The 18,618-nt window shown below is 41.9% G+C and overlaps 2 protein-coding genes across 3 annotated transcripts in view; both read right to left on the minus strand.

Annotated features, from left to right (window-relative positions):
• Window positions 1-213: 213 nt before the first annotated feature.
• On the minus strand, window positions 214-4,489 carry dnaaf2 (dynein axonemal assembly factor 2). 2 transcript variants are annotated; one of them, XM_060932986.1, is made up of 3 exons: window positions 4,392-4,489; window positions 2,122-4,224; window positions 214-864 (listed from the first exon to the last, which is right to left on the minus strand). In XM_060932986.1, the coding sequence occupies exons 1-3, from the start codon at window positions 4,413-4,415 to the stop codon at window positions 331-333; spliced, it is 2,661 nt and encodes an 886-aa protein (XP_060788969.1). In that variant the 5' UTR covers window positions 4,416-4,489; the 3' UTR covers window positions 214-330. The 2 variants fall into 2 exon arrangements, with proteins under 2 accessions (XP_060788969.1, XP_060788970.1); XM_060932987.1 differs by lacking the exon at window positions 4,392-4,489 and adding an exon at window positions 4,336-4,386.
• Window positions 4,490-13,390: 8,901 nt separating this feature from the next.
• LOC132893835 (kelch domain-containing protein 1) overlaps window positions 13,391-18,618 on the minus strand; it is a 33,293-nt gene continuing 28,065 nt past the window's right edge. Inside the window, exons 10-13 of the mRNA XM_060932988.1 lie at window positions 16,973-17,045; window positions 14,477-14,561; window positions 14,257-14,309; window positions 13,391-13,594 (exon numbers count right to left, since the gene is read on the minus strand). Coding sequence (XP_060788971.1) covers window positions 13,444-13,594; window positions 14,257-14,309; window positions 14,477-14,561; window positions 16,973-17,045 — 362 coding nt within the window. The 3' untranslated portion in view covers window positions 13,391-13,443. The remainder of the gene's footprint in view (window positions 13,595-14,256; window positions 14,310-14,476; window positions 14,562-16,972; window positions 17,046-18,618) is intronic.

Raw genomic sequence — 18,618 nt, forward strand, 5'->3', positions numbered from 1 at the left:
GACCTTCTTGCTGTGAAGCGACAGCGCTAACCACTACACCACCATGCCGCCCTGAGATACATAAGATAAAGGAAGGAAATAAAAGCCTCATGCTGAGACTCAGAAAAGAAAAACAAAGCAGTTAAAGCAGAGAGAACGGCTTTTAATTGTTGGCTGTTAATGTTTGCAATGTTATAAGTCAATATTTTTCATTTTAATTCTTTAGATGGGTATTTATGTAAAGCATTTGTGGTTATTCATTACTAAAACATCATTAACAAATGTGTAATAAACTAATAAAATACATGATCAAATATGTTAGCCATAAATTCACATCAGTGAGCCATGTTGTTAGTCAAGCTCAAACCACAGAGAGTTCTGGAAGGAGAACGCAGCAGACGTGGTATGGTCAGTAATAATAACCTCATTGCCATCTTCAGGGTTTACCTCTCTAAGGATGGCAGAAGTGGTAACACTGAAATCTGTTTTTCTCTGTTTGGAATAATCAGCATTATCCGCTTGGTCATTTAGTGGCACTCGGGTAGAATTGAGTTCGGTAGACCTATTTTGATCTTCAGAAAATACCCCCATCACTTGATGTCTGCATGAACCCTTTATAGTGTCTTTTTCTAATGGAGAATTCAGTTGGTCTGGTCCATCACTGATGACCGATGGCTCCACCTCGGATTTTCCTGTTTCCCAATTGGATGGGTTGGCAGGATTATTTTGAACATCATACAATGCTTCTTCCAATTGTGATTCAGTCTGTTTCATTTGTGACTCCACTACAGGAACCTCGAGTTGTGAGCCATTTGCTATTTTAAGTTTTACAGCAGATGTAATGACAGAAGGTTGCACTGATGTACTGCCTGAGGAAACGTTCTCCTGTAAAACAAGATCAAGGTAAGAGTTATTATTCTGTATGTAACCGGGACATCCAATCTTCATCCCGAATGGGCTGGCGTGGCAGCGTGTTTTCATTCTTATTTTAATGCTTAAAGATGAAGAATGTTAACAAACCAACGAAATGACAGGAACAATTTGTGAAAAAATGCTATAATAATAATTCTTGAAAACTAAAGATACGTTCTTACCATCAAATACTTTCATTCCATATTTTGTTGCTTTTTTGTATTTTTGGGGGTTTTGTTTTCGAGTAGAGTTTTAATTTCGTCCTCGGTTGGTTCAGCAACACGCACCACCATTTTGTTTTTCTCTACTCGTGGTATATGAGCTGATAGCTTAGCAGTATATTAGCCAATCAGAGTGCGTGATTGCTCATATCCAGTGAATGTAGATAGATTAACAGTGATTATCTCATTAGAGTGGTACCTGTCAGTGGGTGGGCTATATCAGGCAGCAAGAGAACAGTCAGTTCTTGAACTTAATGTGTTGGAAGCTGGAAAAATGGACTAGCGTAATGATCTGAGCGACTTTGACAAGGGCCAAATTGTGATGGCTAGGTGACTGGGTCTGAGCTTCTCCAAAATGGCACATCTTATGGGGTGTTCCTGGTATGCAGTGGTTAGTACCTAAAAAAAAAAAGTGGTCCAAGGAAGGACAACCGGTGAACTGGTGACAGGGTCATGGGTATCGAAGGCTCATTGATTCACATGGGGCACGAAGGCTAGCCCATATGGTCCAATCCTACAGAAGAGCTATTGTAGCACAAACTGCTACAATAGCTGCTACGTTACAGTAGCTCTTCTGTGGGATTGGACCATATGGGCTAGCCTTCGTGCCCCATACGAATCAATGAGCCTTCGACACCCATGACCCTGTCACCGGTTCACTGGTTGTCCTTCCTTGGACCACTTTTGGTAGGTACTAACCACTGCATACCAGGAACACCCCACAAGATGTGCCATTTTGGAGAAGCTCAGACCCAGTCACCTAGCCATCACAATTTGGCCCTTGTCAAAGTCGCTCAGATCCTTACGCATGCCAATTTTTCCAGCTTCCAACACATCAACTTCAAGAAGTGACTGTTCTCTTGCTGCCTAATATATCCCACCCACTGACAGGTGCCTTTGTAATGAGATAATCAATGTTATTCACTTCACCTGTCAGAGGTCATAATGTTATGGCTGATCGGTGTATATGAAGCTGAAGATTGGTCTTGGTAAACCTAACATCTCTTACCTTGTCTTGATTATTTTCAGTCTCATTATTAGTATGAGGCTCCAAGGATGTCTCTTGGGTACGTATATATACACCGGGAAGGAAATCCTTTTTTGGCTCATTCATAGCATTTTCTGATGAGCTGGATGCTTCAGTGTTATTTATGTCCAATACGCTGGATGTCTCGGTGTTTATTTCTGATGAGCTAGAGGCCTCAGTGTTATTTATGTCCAATAAGCTGGATGTCTCGGTGTTGTTTATTTCTGATGAGCTGGATGCTTCAGTGTTGTTTATGTTCAATAAGCTGGATGTCTCGGTGTTGTTTATTTCTGATGAGCTGGATGTCTCTGTGATGTTTATTTCTGATGAGCTGGATGTCTTGGTGTTGTTTATTTCTGATGAGCTAGATGCCTCAGTGTTATTTATGTCCAATAAGCTGGATGTCTCGGTGTTTATTTCTGATGAGCTGGATGTCTCAGTGTTTATTTCTGATGAGCTAGATGCCTCAGTGTTATTTATGTCCAATAAGCTGGATGTCTCGGTGTTTATTTCTGATGAGCTGGATGTCTCTGTGTTGTTTATTTCTGATGAGCTGGATGTCTCTGTGTTGTTTATTTCTGATGAGCTGGATGTCTCGGTGTTGTTTACTTCCGATGAGTTGAATGTCTCGGTGTTGTTTATATCATAAGTGAGTGTTGCATCAGCCCTGGCCAAACATAAAGGTTTAGATTTGGATTCCAAAGAGTTAATGTTATAACTTTCTACCTCACCAGCGAAGAAATGTGTATCTTCTTCTTCCTTTTCTTGTACAGGTCCACTTTCCTGAGGCTGTGCTTCACAAGTTGCCTCTGATATGTTCAGCTCACTCTGTTCATCTTTGACCAGTTGTGTTTCATATACTGCTTCATCTGCACTTACCATCACCTCTTTATCATCACTTTCAGGCTGATTTTCCTCAAAATGAATCACGGCAGGGTTCTTAGCTGGCTGTACAGGCAGAGTTACAGTAAGCTGTTTTTTAGCCTTGTTGAATTTCGCATCTCCTTTGTCATCATCCACAGGATAGGATAACTGTAGCTCCAGTTTGTAGTTTGGCTTTGTAGACTCTAAAGTCAGCTTTCGGTCCGTGATGTTGAGGTCAACATCTGCTGCTGAATTGAGAAGTGGTAAATCTATGGTAATGACAATCTCTTTCGGACGTGGACTTGGAGCCGATTCTCTGGAGTAGCTGTAGTCCTGCAGATCCACCAGTGATCTATACTTGATAGTGTAGTGTGGTTGTATAGGCAGTAAAGAACTTTGTTTGACAGGACTTTGGGGAAGAGAAGACGACAGAGGTTTGAGATCTTTGGTTGGTGTAGTGTCTGGGTAACGTATCGGGAAAGCTTCGTCGTGACGAGAGGATTCTTCCTTCCTGGGCTGACCAGGGATTGGTTTACGTATTACAGAGGACTGAGGCACACCTTTGTATTTGATATTTTTCAATAACTTCTTGGTTTTGTCCAGTGTGACTTTAAAGGCATCCTCCACCCCTTGTGTGGCAGTGCTGTTCACAAGATTCATGAATCTTGTGTTCTTGTCTGCCATGTAGAGTGTGTCTGGATGAAAAACAACATCATATATCATGCAGTTATTGCCCTTGTTGTCTCTATCAGGCCTGCCAGGTGTTAGACTGTACGGCAGTGACCAGCACTGCCCAACCTGGCCATTTTCAGCCCTTTTGGCTTCACATGTGGGTTTGTTGATTAGGTTATTTGAACAGATATTGATAAAACACTTCTCTTTCCCATTCACAGTGGTCTTCAGCACATGGTGGGCATTCGGATGGATAAATTTTACCTCCATGCCCCTCTCTTGCTCCAGCTGTGTGATTTCCTCCTCATACTTCTTCTTGTTCTCAGGGTTTGAGAGTTCCTGGGCGTACTCATGGAACAGCTCTCGGAACTTCTCATCCTTCATGGCTTTAGTGAACCGGTTTATTTCGTCTGGCGTCATATTCAGTTCTGCTAGTTTGTCGCCAGCAGCCATGCTAAATCTTATCTTAATTGCCCTGCACCAAACACCAAAGCAAATTCCTTGTATGTGAGCGCGGACTTGGCCATAAACTGGATTCTGGTTCTGGTTCTGGAAAGAATCGCACAGAAATATTTCTTTCAAGCAGTTAATATATAACGGTGTCCTGTGTTATGTTTAAAATTCAGAGACAGAGAGAGAGAGGGAGAGAGAGGACAATACCGAGTCTCTTAAAAGTTCAAGAAAAGAAGCTGAACAGCTTTTATGGTCGAGTTTACCTCAGCGGCTGTGTTTGTTACCATGGAAACGTTCTTCTGCGTGTCTGTGTTTGCCTGAGTGGAAATAAATCCACCAATTTAAGCCAATTTTGTCTAAATGTTACTAGCAAAACGTATAGATTTATTACAAAGTGGGCGGATTTTCTTTAGGGAAAAAAACATAAATATGTCATGTTTAATGTATTTCAACAGTGACCTCCGACCCGGTACCGGAAGTACGATGAAACTAGCAGCAGTGTTTGAACTCGGTCAAATTCACATTAGCACCACTTTCCAAATATGTGGTTAATCAGAAATTGAATTACACCACGTACATTTTAAGAAAACCCCTTTCCGTTTTTATAAATGTTATTGAGAGTTATTAGATGATTAAATAACTAGACTGTATTTTTTTCGCGGTGCAGTTTCCATCAAATCCTGCGCTCTGATTGGCTGGCGAGCGGTTATGGACCTCTGGCGACAACAACAACAAACATAGTAGCAATTTTTGGTCAACATTTATCTTTTTTTTTTTGCAAGATTTATTTATAAGATTTTTTATCAAAAATCGTAATTTTTGCCAGCATTTCTCAGGAGAATAGCATTCATTTTACAGCATGGATAGTGATAACGACAGTGTTCACAGCGAAAGCGAGTTTTACTACCCTGAGGAAGAAGAAATAAAATAAAACATTTCAGGAAAAAGCTAAAAAAAAAAAAAACCTGTAACTGTTGCTAACGCCGAGCAAAAACATGGCTGAATCCTGAATGACTCAGTTTTGTATAAATAGGGGACTACATAGGCAGCAAAATGTAGTTTTTTTTCCTGCCATGGAAGTGCACTTGTATACCGAGGAGGAAGCAATTTGCATTACAGCCGTGAACGAGGATTCAAAATGGCGGCTCGGCTCGGTTTTCCCTTCCGGGCGCTCTCGTTTTCTGTTAGAATTTGGTAAAGAAAAAAATAAATATATTATTTACCAGCTTAAGGTCGGTCTGTATGGTGAAATACCGTGACCTCGGCCCAGAGGGCCTCGCTCAGTACTTTCAAGACCTCGGTCACGGTATTTCACCATAAAGACCTCCCAGCTAGTAAATATCATGTTTATTTAATCAACCTAAATGATGGCTATTTATCTCCTCAAACGCGACTGAAACAATGCTAGGTCACTCAGCCAGCACTCACACAAACACTGTTACAAAAAAAAAGTCCAGTCCGCGGTCTTGTATTGATAAATACTTAAATTATAATATCACATTCGGCAGTGTCCCACAAGGTTTATGGACATACCCAATAACCCTGGAGTATTTCAATAAAATCATTTGAAAATGTCACCATGTGTTTTATTTCAAAAATTCAGCCGGAATCAAATGAAACCTGGGCAAATAAGGTATCAATATAAAGCTTGGGGATTTTTCTTCCAGAAAATTATGATTTTTAAGTCGCCCCACTCCGTCCAAGGCAGAGCAGGAGCACTGAGTCTCAGCTCCCCCCCAGTCTCCTCCTGTGGGAGTCAAAGAGCAGACGGGTGGAACGGTGAGGGGAGACTGGGGACGGTTTGTATTCCCATAAATTAATTTCAACCACGTTTTAGACCAAAAATCAGGTTTTAGATTACACCAGAAGCTAGATGTTGCCCCTGAGAGTAACATACTTCATTTAAAGCATTGATATATATATATATACACTGTATATCATCATTGGCGCCTCAGTCTCAGAAGCCCATACGGGTAGCGCCCTTGGAGTGTCGTCTGTCTCTGGGTTTCTGGCATTGTCTGCTGTGACTGAGCAGTAGGGTGCATCAGTTGCCCCCTAAAAATGAAAAGTTTCTCCGATCATGATGCATTTTTGTTTTTATGTTCCTTTTGGTAAGAAAACACACTGGGTGAAATATTTTAACAAAATTCAAAAGTTTAATAGTGGCACCAAGCTCAAAGTTATGGAAAAAGCTGCTATTTTATGACTTTTATGACAAAATTTCGATCACTTTTCATGAAACATTATGACACCTTATAGAGTATACCAAATATCTTAGATACACATTTTTAGTACATATTCTAAATATATCATCAAGCACAGTTTGAGTTTTAGCTGTTCATTGAATCATTGTTCAACTACTTTGAAACAATACAAATGTATTATGAATCACATTAATGCTTCTCGATCCCTTGCAAAGGTTCTTAACATGATCTCTGGGTCACAAGAAATCAATAAATGGAGTCCAACATTGTGATTCAAACCTTACACGAAAACATAAAATAAGCGTTTTTTGGCAAAAAATGAACCTCGTGGTGCCACCATTAGACTTTTGAATATGGTCAAAAAATTTTACAGGATGTCTTTAGGGCGGCACGGTGGTGTAGTGGTTAGCGCTGTCGCCTCACAGCAAGAAGGTCCGGGTTCGAGCCCCGTGGCCAGCGAGGGCCTTTCTGTGCGGAGTTTGCATGTTCTCCCCGTGTCTGCGTGGGTTTCCTCCGGGTGCTCCGGTTTCCCCCACAGTCCAAAGACATGCAGGTTAGGTTAACTGGTGACTCTAAATTGACCGTAGGTGTGAATGTGAGTGTGAATGGTTGTCTGTGCCTATGTGTCAGCCCTGTGATGACCTGGCGACTTGTCCAGGGTGTACCCCGCCTTTCGCCCGTAGTCAGCTGGGATAGGCTCCAGCTTGCCTGCGACCCTGTAGAACAGGATAAAGTGGCTACAGATAATGAGATGAGACATTGCTAATGTGGTAAATGACTATTCTAGCTAAATTCTACTAAATGTCTGGTTTTTGGTGCAATATCTCCATAGGTGTATAGAGGCCCATTTCCAGCAACTCTCACTCCAGTGTTCTAATGGTACAATGTGTTTGCTCATTGCCTCAGAAGGCTAATGGATGATTAGAAAACCCTTGTACAATCATGTTAGCACAGCTGAAAACAGTTGAGCTCTTTAGAGAAGCTATAAAACTGACCTTCCTTTGAGCAGATCGAGTTTCTGGAGCATCACATTTGTGGGGTCGATTAAATGCTCAAAATGGCCAGAAAAATGTCTTGACTATATTTTCTATTCATTTTACAACTTATGGTGGTAAATAAAAGTGTGACTTTTCATGGAAAACACAAAATTGTCTGGGTGACCCCAAACTTTTGAACAGTAGTGTATGTGAAGCTGTTGACTGCTTCCAGGGTGACGCCGTCAATTTTGATGGAAGGGTTAGTAGGTGTATCCTGTGCGCTGACGTTGGTGTTTTTCAGGCTGATGGTGAGCCCGAACTGCTTGCAGGCATCGGCGAAGCGGTCTCCGAGTCTCTGGAGGGCATCCTCGGTGTGGGTCACAAGGGCTGTATCGTCCGCAAAGAGCATCTCCCTGATGAGCACCGACCTCGCCTTGGTCTTTGCACACAGTCGTGGGCTCAAACCCAGGACCTTCTTGCTGTGAGGCGACAGTGCTAACCACTACACCACCATGCCATATATATATATATATATATATATTTTATAAGCACTGTCGCCTCACAGCAAGAAGGTCCTGGGTTCAAGTCCAGTGGCCGACCTTTCTGTGTGGAATTTGCATGTTCTCCACGTGGGTTTCCTCCGGGTGCTCCGGTTTCCCCCAAAGACCTGCAGCTTAGGCTAATTGGTTGTATGTGTCTACCTGGCGACTTGTCCAGCGTGTACCCCGCCTCTCGCCCATAGTCAGCTGGGATTCCAGCTTGCCTGCAACCCTGTAGAACAGGATAAGTGGCTACAGATAATGGATGGATATATATATTTTTAAAAAATTAAAATATCATAAATATACAAATTCTATAAAATTTGCAATATCACAGCTTCGTTAATGAGTTAAAATATATAATAGTTATAAATTATTACACCCAAGTTTAATTTTTTAAAATAAGTGTCATGGGGCAGCCATGGCCTGAAGGTTAGAGAAGCAGCCTTGGATCCTAAGGGTCGCTGGTTCGATTCCTGGGACCAGCAGGGGAAAAAATGTGAGGGGACTTGAGTGAATGGACAGCACTTTCCCCTCCCTCTGTATCATGGCTGAAATGCCCTTGAGCAAGGCACCTAACCTGGCTGCTACAGCATAGCTGCCCACTGCTCTGGGTGTGTGTGTGTGCTCATTGCTCACATGTGTGTTCACTGCTACAGATGGGTTAAATGCAGAGGAGGAATGTGACTGTGCTTGAGTGTTCTTCTTCTAATTCTGTCTTCAGATTTTGACTTGTGGTCAATAATAATCATGATTAATTTTTTATTTCATCAACTTGAATCGTCATAAATTTGTATCGTGATTTATTATCACAATGTGTCATTACATATTACAAGTGGTAATCTTTTGTATTATAAACAATGTAACAACATTCACTAACTTTGCTGAATTGTAGGGACTATAACTCTATTTCTAGTGGAGATGAGCTCAATCATCCAGGGGTGGGTTTCCCGATAATATTGCACTTTAGGGCTAAAGAGTGAGTTTAAAAACACGTTTAATCAACAAACATTGTACATGGTTTCCCCGAACTCACTCATAAGAAGGAATCTTAAGAGCAACTTTGCTCAGAGCTGCTTTGAAATGCATGTCCCCGATATAGGCATTAGTAGTTGCTAAAGGCATTAGTAGTTGCTAAATCCAGTCGATGAGGTCACATGGCATTCATTTTTAACCAAAGAAATATAAAGTGTTAAAATATGTTAATATATTGTATCATCGTTAAGCATTACATATATATAATGCAATTAATAATGGAAACTATTTTACATTTTTGGACAATAACGTTTTTTATTCCAAGCGTATTTTTTTTAATTAAATGAACAAATGTTCACATGAGAGAATGAGCAAATAAGCTAAATAATTAAGTAAATACAGTTAGGTCCATATATATTTGGACACTGACACAAATTTTGTTTTTTTACCTGTTTACTGAAACATATTCAAGTTATAGTTATATAATGGACATAAAGTCCAGACTTTCAGCTTTCATTTGAGGGTATCCACATTAAAATTGGATGAAGGGTTTAGGAGTTTCAGCTCCTTAACATGTGCCACCCTGTTTTTAAAGGGACCAAAAGTAATTGGACAATTGACTCAAAGGCTATTTCATGGCCAGGTGTGGGCAATTCCTTTGTTATGTCATTCTCAATTAAGCAGATAAAAGGCCTGGAGTTGATTTGAGGTGTGGTGCTTGCATTTGGAAGATTTTGCTGTGAAGAAAACATGCAGTCAAAGGAGCTCTTCATGCAGGTGAAACAAGCCATCCTTAAGCTGCAAAAACAGAAAAAACCCATCCGAGAAATTGCTACAATATTAGGAGTGGCAAAATCTACAGTTTGGTACATCCTGAGAAAGAAAGAAAGAAAGAAAGAAAGAAAGCACTGGTGAACTCATTAATGCAAAAAGACCTGGACACCCACAGAAGACAACAGTAGTGGATGATCGCAGAATAATTTCCATGGTGAAGAGAAACCCCTTCACAACAGCCAACCAAGTGAACAACACTCTCCAGGAGGTAGGCGTATCAATGTCCAAATCTACCATAAAGAGAAGACTGCATGAAAGTAAATATAGCGGGTTCACTGCACGGTGCAAGCCACTCATAAGCCTCAAGAATAAAAAGGCTAGATTGGACTTTGCTAAAAAAACATCTAAAAAAGCCAGCACAGTTCTGGAAGAACATTCTTTGGACAGATGAAACCAAGACCAACCTCTACCAGAATGATGGAAAGAAAAAAGTATGGTGAAGGCGTGGTACAGCTCATGATCCAAAGCATACCACATCATCTGTAAAATACGGCGGAGGCAGTGTGATGGCTTGGGCATGCATGGCTGCCAGTGGCACTGGGTCACTAGTGTTTATTGATGATGTGACACAGGACAGAAGCAGCCGGATGAATTCTGAGGTATTCAGAGACATACTGTGTGCTCAAATCCAGCCAAACTGATTGGTCGGCGTTTCATAATACAGATGGACAATGACCCAAAACATAAAGCCAAAGCAACCCAGGAGTTTATTAAAGCAAAGAAGTGGAATATTCTTGAATGGCTAAGTCAGTCACCTGATCTCAACCCAATTGAGCATGCATTTCACTTGTTAAAGACTAAACTTCAGACAGAAATGCCCACAAACAAACAGCAACTGAAAACGGCTGCAGTAAAGGCCTGGCAGAGCATTAAAAAGGAGGAAACACAGCGTCTGGTGATGTCCATGAGTTCAAGACTTCAGGCAGTCATTGCCAACAAAGGGTTTTCAACCAAGTATTAGAAATGAACATTTTATTTACAATTATTTAATTTGTCCAATTACTTTTGAGCCCCTGAAATGAAGGGATTGTGTTTAAAAAAATGCTTTAGTTCCTCACATTTTTATGTAATCATTTTGTTCAACCCACTGAATTAAAGCTGAAAGTCTGAACTTCAACTGCATCTGAATTGTTTTGTTCAAAATTCATTGTGGTAATGTACAGAACCAAAATTGGAAAAATGTTGTCTCTGTCCAAATATTTATGGCCCTAACTGTATTTTCCTTGTGGGTGGCACGGTGGTGTAGTGGTTAGCACTGTTGCCTCACAGCAAGAAGGTCCGGGTTCGAGCCCCGTGGCCGGCGAGGGCCTTTCTGTGTGGAGTTTGCATGTTCTCCCCGTGTCCGCGTGGGTTTCCTCCGGGTGCTCCGGTTTCCCCCACAGTCCAAAGACATGCAGGTTAGGTTAACTGGTGACTCTAAATTGACCGTAGGTGTGAATGTGAGTGTGAATGGTTGTCTATGTGTCAGCCCTGTGATGACCTGTCGACTTGTCCAGGGTGTACCCCGCTTTTCGCCCGTAGTCAGCTGGGATAGGCTCCAGCTTGCCTGCGACCCTGTAGAACAGGATAAAGCGGCTACAGATAATGAGATGAGATTAGATATTTTCCTTGTGCCTGCTCATTTCATTGTTACCCAGTCATACAGTCATGACTATTTCTTTTTTTTTTTTTAAAGATTTTTTTTGGGCTTTTTGCACCTTTATTGGATAGGACAGTGTAGAGACAGGAAATGAGCGGGAGAGACAGGAAGGGATCGGGAAATGACCTCGGGCCGGAATCGAACCCGGGTCGCCCGCATTCATGGTATGGCGCCTTAACCACCTGAGCCACGACGCCCCCAGTCATGACTATTTCAACTGTAATCCACAATGCCAAGTTGGCAGTGTTCTCCCTTTTATAATATTTTACACACACACACACACACGTTACGGGTGCAGAAATATGTCTAATTTATGACACTAAATGAGATGATCACTTGTCTAATGGACCTAAATGTGATTAAAACGTGGTGATATCAGTGTGACATTCCGCTATCCATACATTAATTCCATAACATATTAAAATATACTCAATGTTTTGCATACATTTATTGAATAATTGACTCAATGTACTTGCAACGTACTAGAAAAATAATTTAACACCGGCAACAGACTCAACACCAGTTTCCACCCATTGATTGTCAGAGTCCCTTGGAGGCGTATGCGCGTTCTGTGTATTCGGCTGCAAGGAGATGCTCTTTGTTGTCAAAGAGTGGTCCAGCTCCATCGTAAGTTAAAAGTGAACTAGTGGCCCTGTCCACACGGCAACGGATTCAGGTGACTCCGATACAACTGCTTATCGTTTAGGCCTGGCGTCCACACGGCACCGGCGTTTTGGGTGCCCCAAAACGCAATCTTTTTGAGAACGGGTTCCAGAGTGGAAAGATCTGGCAACGTTGCCGTTGCGAAGTCGTCTGGATGAGTAGAACGGATTTGTTTACGATGACGTCACAACCACATGACTGTCAGTGCTTCACGCCGGGTAGAAGTGTAACGAACTCTATGCGAGTTGTCAACAAATCCTATAACTTGGTTCATGAAACGCGCTTACAAAATATTTTCACTGTGAATATTTATTGTGTAATGGTGCAAAGTGAGAGAGAGAGAGAGAGAGAGAGAGAGAGAGAGAGAGAAAATAGCCCTTAGGGCAGAGTCAATCCCGCCAGCAAAAATAGGGAAAAAAAGGAGCGATCTCACCTCTTCAGATGTTGGTTTAAGTCCTACAATACATTCCTCAAAAAGGGCGTAGAAGAACAAATTAATCCATCAACGTGTAGCATTCAATTTATTCCGGACCATTAAAGACGCCGCCTTCCGCGTAGAATCATACGTCATCCTCGCCGCCATATTGGATAGGTCAAAGCGGAGAATAAAGATGCCTCATTCATGTGCTGCATTTAACTGTACCAACAGGTTTACCGTCCAAACGAGATCACATGGGATTACCTTTCACAGGTGAGACTGGAAAAATACTTTTCATTGTATTTGGTCATTATAATGTAATTTTATGAACAGATTTTCCTGACTTTGTGGCTAATATGAAGTATCGCGCATAATAGTTTATGCGCATGCGTCCTTACTACTTCTATTGTTCTGGTGTCTCCGAAGGGACCGTCTTACAGCGCCCTAGAGGTGTGGCATGTGTATTGCATCGTTTTCAGCAAGCATTGCGTTGCCATATGGACCTGATATTTTACTGATTGTTGCCCATTTGGACGCGATATATTTTTAAATAACATCTCGTTGCCGTTGTCGTGTGGATGTAGCCTAAGAGCGGCTTTAACTGCCTCTTGAAATCCATTGATTAAGATCCATTGGAGCCAAAGTAGTACTTAGCCTTAAGAGGCTTTCAGGAAACCCAACCCTGATCTGTTACACATACACATCACAGATGCTTCAGAAACAGTTGTTAGATGCTCACTACCATCTCCTGGCTTACTACTTGTAAAAAGTTTACAGACACTAGAGAGTTTGTACCAATCTTAATTTTCTTAATAAATTTGTTACTGTACTTTAAGAAAATAAGGATATTTCCCAAACACTTTTTTATTTTGTGCCTTTGGAGATCCATCTTCTATGAAACCAGTGTCCTATTACATTATACATTTCAGAACTTGTGCAGTAGGCCATTCTTTCAATTACAGAAATAAAAACAAACAATCTACTTTGTTTTTCCAAGAAATAAAACGGTGACAATGACAGATTGTCTACATGATTTTGTGTTTCCAGAGCCTCTGGACCAGAGGAATTACTCAAGTGCTTTGATGACCTTCTGTGACTTTCTTGTTGACCTGAAAAAGGAAATCTTTTTCTGCAGGCTGCATCTTAGTTTTGGTGGTAAACCTGCAAGCTGGGTCTGAAACATTTTGGCACTGCTTGCAATGAAGTCCTCGCATAACCTGTGATAATATAACTTTAGACGATTAGTTACATGTGACATACAACATTTGTAAATAAAGCAACAGTAACATGAGCTTTAACCTCAGGGCTGTATATCGTAAAGTAAAGAGACTTGTGCAGTTTACATCATGGCTTATTTTCTTCAAATTTCTTTTTGGGCTTTTGGTAGTGCATCAGTCAGTCCTTCTGAATGTGGATATTCAAATATCTTATTTTAGCTTAAAAGCCATTTATTAGAAACCATTTATTAGATTATATCACCTATATCTGCCTCGGTTTCAGTATGTACATCACTGTCATATTTTTACAATATTTTCTAATTTCCTAATGAAAAAATGTAAAGTATGAATAACAAACATGTTATTACTTGAAGTGATTATCCATGTCTGTCTATCTCATTATTTAATGATTATAATAAAATAATTTAAAATAAAAACTTTTTTCACCAAAATAAAAGTCTTGCACGTATTTGATAACGAGCTTGTACACTACATATAGGGTATTATAGTACATTTTTAATTCTGTTGGCCATTTTAAAATCGAATAAGCCTCCTAAAACAGTCCTCCAGTATTTAGGTTGATACTGAAAACATTTAATGCTAAACATCTGTCTCAAAGCTAACGTCAGCATTGAATGTTAAGAAAAATGTATATTTCTTACCATATTAGTGAGTAAGGCTGGGTTTGGAACACAAGAACATCATTGCAATGGCCCTATAGAGAAACTTCAAATGCATAAAATTCTAACTGTAGTCAAATCTACCAACAAATATGATGTTGATTTAGGTTTTGAAGCCTTGTCCATTTGACGTTCAGGATCATTAATATTAAATAATCCTGAAATACGCGCTATATTGGGTGATGTGGTGGATTAGACTTACAGAGTCCACTAAAAGGATATAATCATGGCTTCCTCCAAACACAATAACATCCGAGTCCCCTCCCAGACAAGCGGTGTGCCACAGCCTAAAAACGAACACACACACACACACACAAAATAAATACATAATAAATCAGAAAAGAAAAAACAAACAAACTGTTCCCACAGCAGGAACAACAATAACAACACATTCATTAGCCTTTATAGCAATACTTAGCAACTGGGAAACTTACAAAATATTATATTTTCGTATGCATTAGCATATTGTAGATGTGACTGCAGGTTTTGGCCTGTTGATTGCAGCAAGTTGTAAATAGGCTTTTATTTTTCAAGTCCCGGTTTATCAGTCAGTTATTCTATTTCAATGTTACATAAATACCTACTATATAAGTACCACACTGTAAAATCAGAGGCTGGAAGAAGTAGAGCACTTCAAATATCAAGGAAGTTTCATATCAGCAGATGGAACAATTCAGAAAGAAGTGAAAACTAGAATTGCAATGGCTAAATCTGCATGGAACAGCAGGGTGTTAACACCTAAAAATTTACCAAAAGAATTAAGAATCAGCAGCTTGCCAGCGACCCTGTAGAACAGGATAAAGCGGCTAGAGATAAGGAGATGAGAATTAAGAATCAGACTTATGAAGTGCTTACTCTGGACTGTCGCCTTATACGGGTCAGAGACACGGACACTAAGGAACAAAGAAGAAGATGTCCGACAGTGGTGCTTGAAAGTTTGTGAACCCTTTAGAATTTTCTATATTTCTGCATAAATATGACCTAAAACATCATCAGATTTTCACACAAGTCCTAAAAGTAGATAAAGAGAACCCAGTTAAACAAATGAGACAAAAATATTATACTTGGTCATTTATTTATTGAGGAAAATGATCCAATATTACATATCTGTGAGTGGCAAAAGTATGTGAACCTCTAGGATTAGCAGTTAATTTGAAGGTGAAATTAGAGTCAGGTGTTTTCAATCAATGGGATGACAATCAGGTGTGAGTGGGCACCCTGTTTTATTTAAAGAACAGGGATCTATCAAAGTCTGATCTTCACAACATGTTTGTGGATGTGTATCATGGCACAAACAAAGGAAATTTCTGAGGACCTCAGAAAAAGTGTTGCTGATGCTAATCAGGCTGGAAAAGGTTACAAAACCATCTCTAAAGAGTTTGGGCTCCACCAATCCACAGTCAGACAGATTGTGTACAAATGGAGGAAATTCAAGACCATTGTTACCCTCCCCAGGAGTGGTCGACCAACAAAGATCACTCCAAGAGCAAGGCGTGTAATAGTCAGCGAGGTCACAAATGACCCCAGGGTAACTTCTAAGCAACTGAAGGCCTCTCTCACATTGGCTAATGTTAATGTTCATGAGTCTACCATCAAGAGAACACTGAACAACAATGGTGTGCATGGCAGGGTTGCAAGGAGAAAGCCACTGCTCTCCAAAAAGAACATTGCTGCTCATCTGCAGTTTGCTAAAGATCATGTGGACAAGCCAGAAGGCTATTGGAAAAATGTTTTGTGGACGGATGAGACCAAAATAGAACTTTTTGGTTTAAATGAGAACCGTTATGTTTGGAGAAAGGGAAACACTGCATTCCAGCATAAGAACCTTATCCCATCTGTGAAACATGGTGGTGGTAGTATCATGGTTTGGGCCTGACTAAAATTCCTCCAAGCCGGTGTGCAGGACTGACCAACAGTTACCGGAAACGTTTAGTTGCAGTTATTGCTGCACAAGGGGGTCACACCAGATACTGAAAGCAAAGGTTCACATACTTTTGCCACTCACAGATATGTAATATTGGATCATTTTCCTCAATAAATAAATGAACAAGTATAATATTTTTGCCTCATTTGTTTAACTGGGTTCTCTTTATCTACTTTTAGGACTTGTGTGAAAATCTGATGATGTTTTAGGTCATATTTATGCAGAAATATAGAAAATTCTAAAGGGTTCATTCACTTTCAAGCAGCAAGATGCATTGAAAATGTGGTTATAGAGGAGAGTGTTAAGGATCACATAGGAGATGAAAAGAACAAATGAGAGCATATTACAAGAATTTGGAGTTGAAAGAGAATTGCTGAAAACAGTAAAACATAGGAGAAAGAAGTGGTTAGGACGTGTATTGAGAGGGTTTATATCAGTTTACAGTTTATATCAGACAGTAACAGAAAGGAAACTAGAAGCGAGAAGGGAAAGAGGAAGAAGAAGAGCCACACTAATGGACAACCTGGGAGGAGGAGGAGGACCGTATGGAGAATTAAAAAGAATGGCAGAGGATAGACAAGTATGGAGGATGTCAAATCTGTTGGAGGACCTACCCAAAGGCAGAACTCTGAGAAGAAGAAGAAGACCTACATATTCAGTAACTGCAGCAAAGCGAATAAGAAAGGTTATGAGGGTTTGGTAGTTAGGAGGGTGAAAAATGCCAGAGGGTTGTGTGAGTTAATTCCTAACAGTGAAATTTTCTGTTTTTCCTACCGTGGTTTGTCCATGTTTGAATGCTTAATTTCTGTCCATTCGTTTGTCTTCAGATCAAACATCCAACCATCACCTACAAAGGAGTGTAACATATGTGAAGACAAACATTTGATACAAACAAACACTGTATTTCACCTGGTGAACTATCCATAATATTTCCCTAAACATGTTAAACCAAGGTGATATTGATTTACCCCTCCTTGAACTGCCACCTTATTGTGGTGGAGGGGTTTGTGTGCTTGAATGATCCTAGGAGCTATGTTGTCGGGGGCATTATGCCCCTGTCAGGGTTTCCCAAGGCAGACAGGTCCTAGGTGACAGGCCAGACTAAGAGCAGTTCACCAAAACCCCTATGGAGAGAAATCCGAGGACCGTGACGTCGCCCGGGATGACGCAGCCGGGGCCCCACCCTGGAGCCAGGCCCGGGGTTGGGGCTTGTATGCGAGCGCTTGGTGGCCGGGCCTTTGCCCATGGGGCCCGGCCGGGCTCAGCCCGAAGAGCTGACGTGGGCCCGACCTCCTGTGGGTTCACCACCCACAGAGGTAGCAGTAGGGGACTGGTGCAATGTGGATTGGGTGGCAGTCGAAGGCAGGGGCCTCGACGACCTGATCCCCGGACACAGCGGCTGGCTGTTGGGACATGGAATGTCACTTCGCTGGGGGGGAAAGAGCCTGAGCTTGTGCGGGAGGTTGAGAGGTACCGGCTAGAGATAGTCGGGCTCACCTCCACGCACAGCTTGGGCTCTGGAACCCAGCTCCTCGAGAGGGGCTGGACTCTCCACTTCTCTGGAGTCGCCCGTGGTGAGCGGCGGCGGGCTGGTGTGGGCTTGCTTATAGCTCCCCAGCTCAGCCGCCATGTGTTGGAGTTTACCCCAGTGAACGAGAGGGTCGCCTCGCTGCGCCTTCGGATTGGGGAGAGGGCTCTTGCTGTTGTTTGTGCCTATGGCCCAAATAGCAGTATAGAGTATCCGGCCTTCTTGGAGTCCCTGGGAGAGGTACTGAGGAGTGCTCAGACTGGGGACTCCATTGTGTTACTGGGGGACTTCAATGCTCACGTGGGAGATGACAGTGACACCTGGAGGGGCGTGGTTGGGAGGAACGGCCTCCCCGATCTGAACCCGAGTGGTGTTTTGTTATTGGACTTCTGTGCTAGTCACGGTTTGTCCATAACGAACACCATGTTCGAGCATAGGGGTGTCCATAAGTGCACGTGGCACCAGGACACCTTAGGTCGGAGGTCGATGATCGACTTTGTAGTCGTTTCATCTGATCTCCGGCCCTATGTCTTGGACACTCGGGTGAAGAGAGGGGCTGAGCTGTCAACTGATCACCACCTGGTGGTGAGTTGGATCCGCTGGCGGAGGAGGAAGCTGGACAGACCTGGCAGGCCCAAACGTATGGTGAGGGTCTGCTGGGAACGTCTGGCCGAGCACTCTGTCGGGGAGGTCTTCAACTCCCACCTCCGGGAGAGCTTTTCCCAGCTTCCGAGGGAGGCGGGGGACATTGAGTCTGAGTGGACCATGTTCTCTACCTCCATTGTGGACGCAGCTGTTCAGAGCTGTGGCCGCAAGGTCTCCGGTGCCTGTCGTGGCGGCAATCCCCGAACCCGGTGGTGGACACCAGAAGTAAGGGATGCCGTCAAGCTGA

This window comes from Neoarius graeffei, chromosome 11 (genome assembly GCF_027579695.1).
Source record: "Neoarius graeffei isolate fNeoGra1 chromosome 11, fNeoGra1.pri, whole genome shotgun sequence".
NCBI lineage: Eukaryota > Metazoa > Chordata > Actinopteri > Siluriformes > Ariidae > Neoarius > Neoarius graeffei.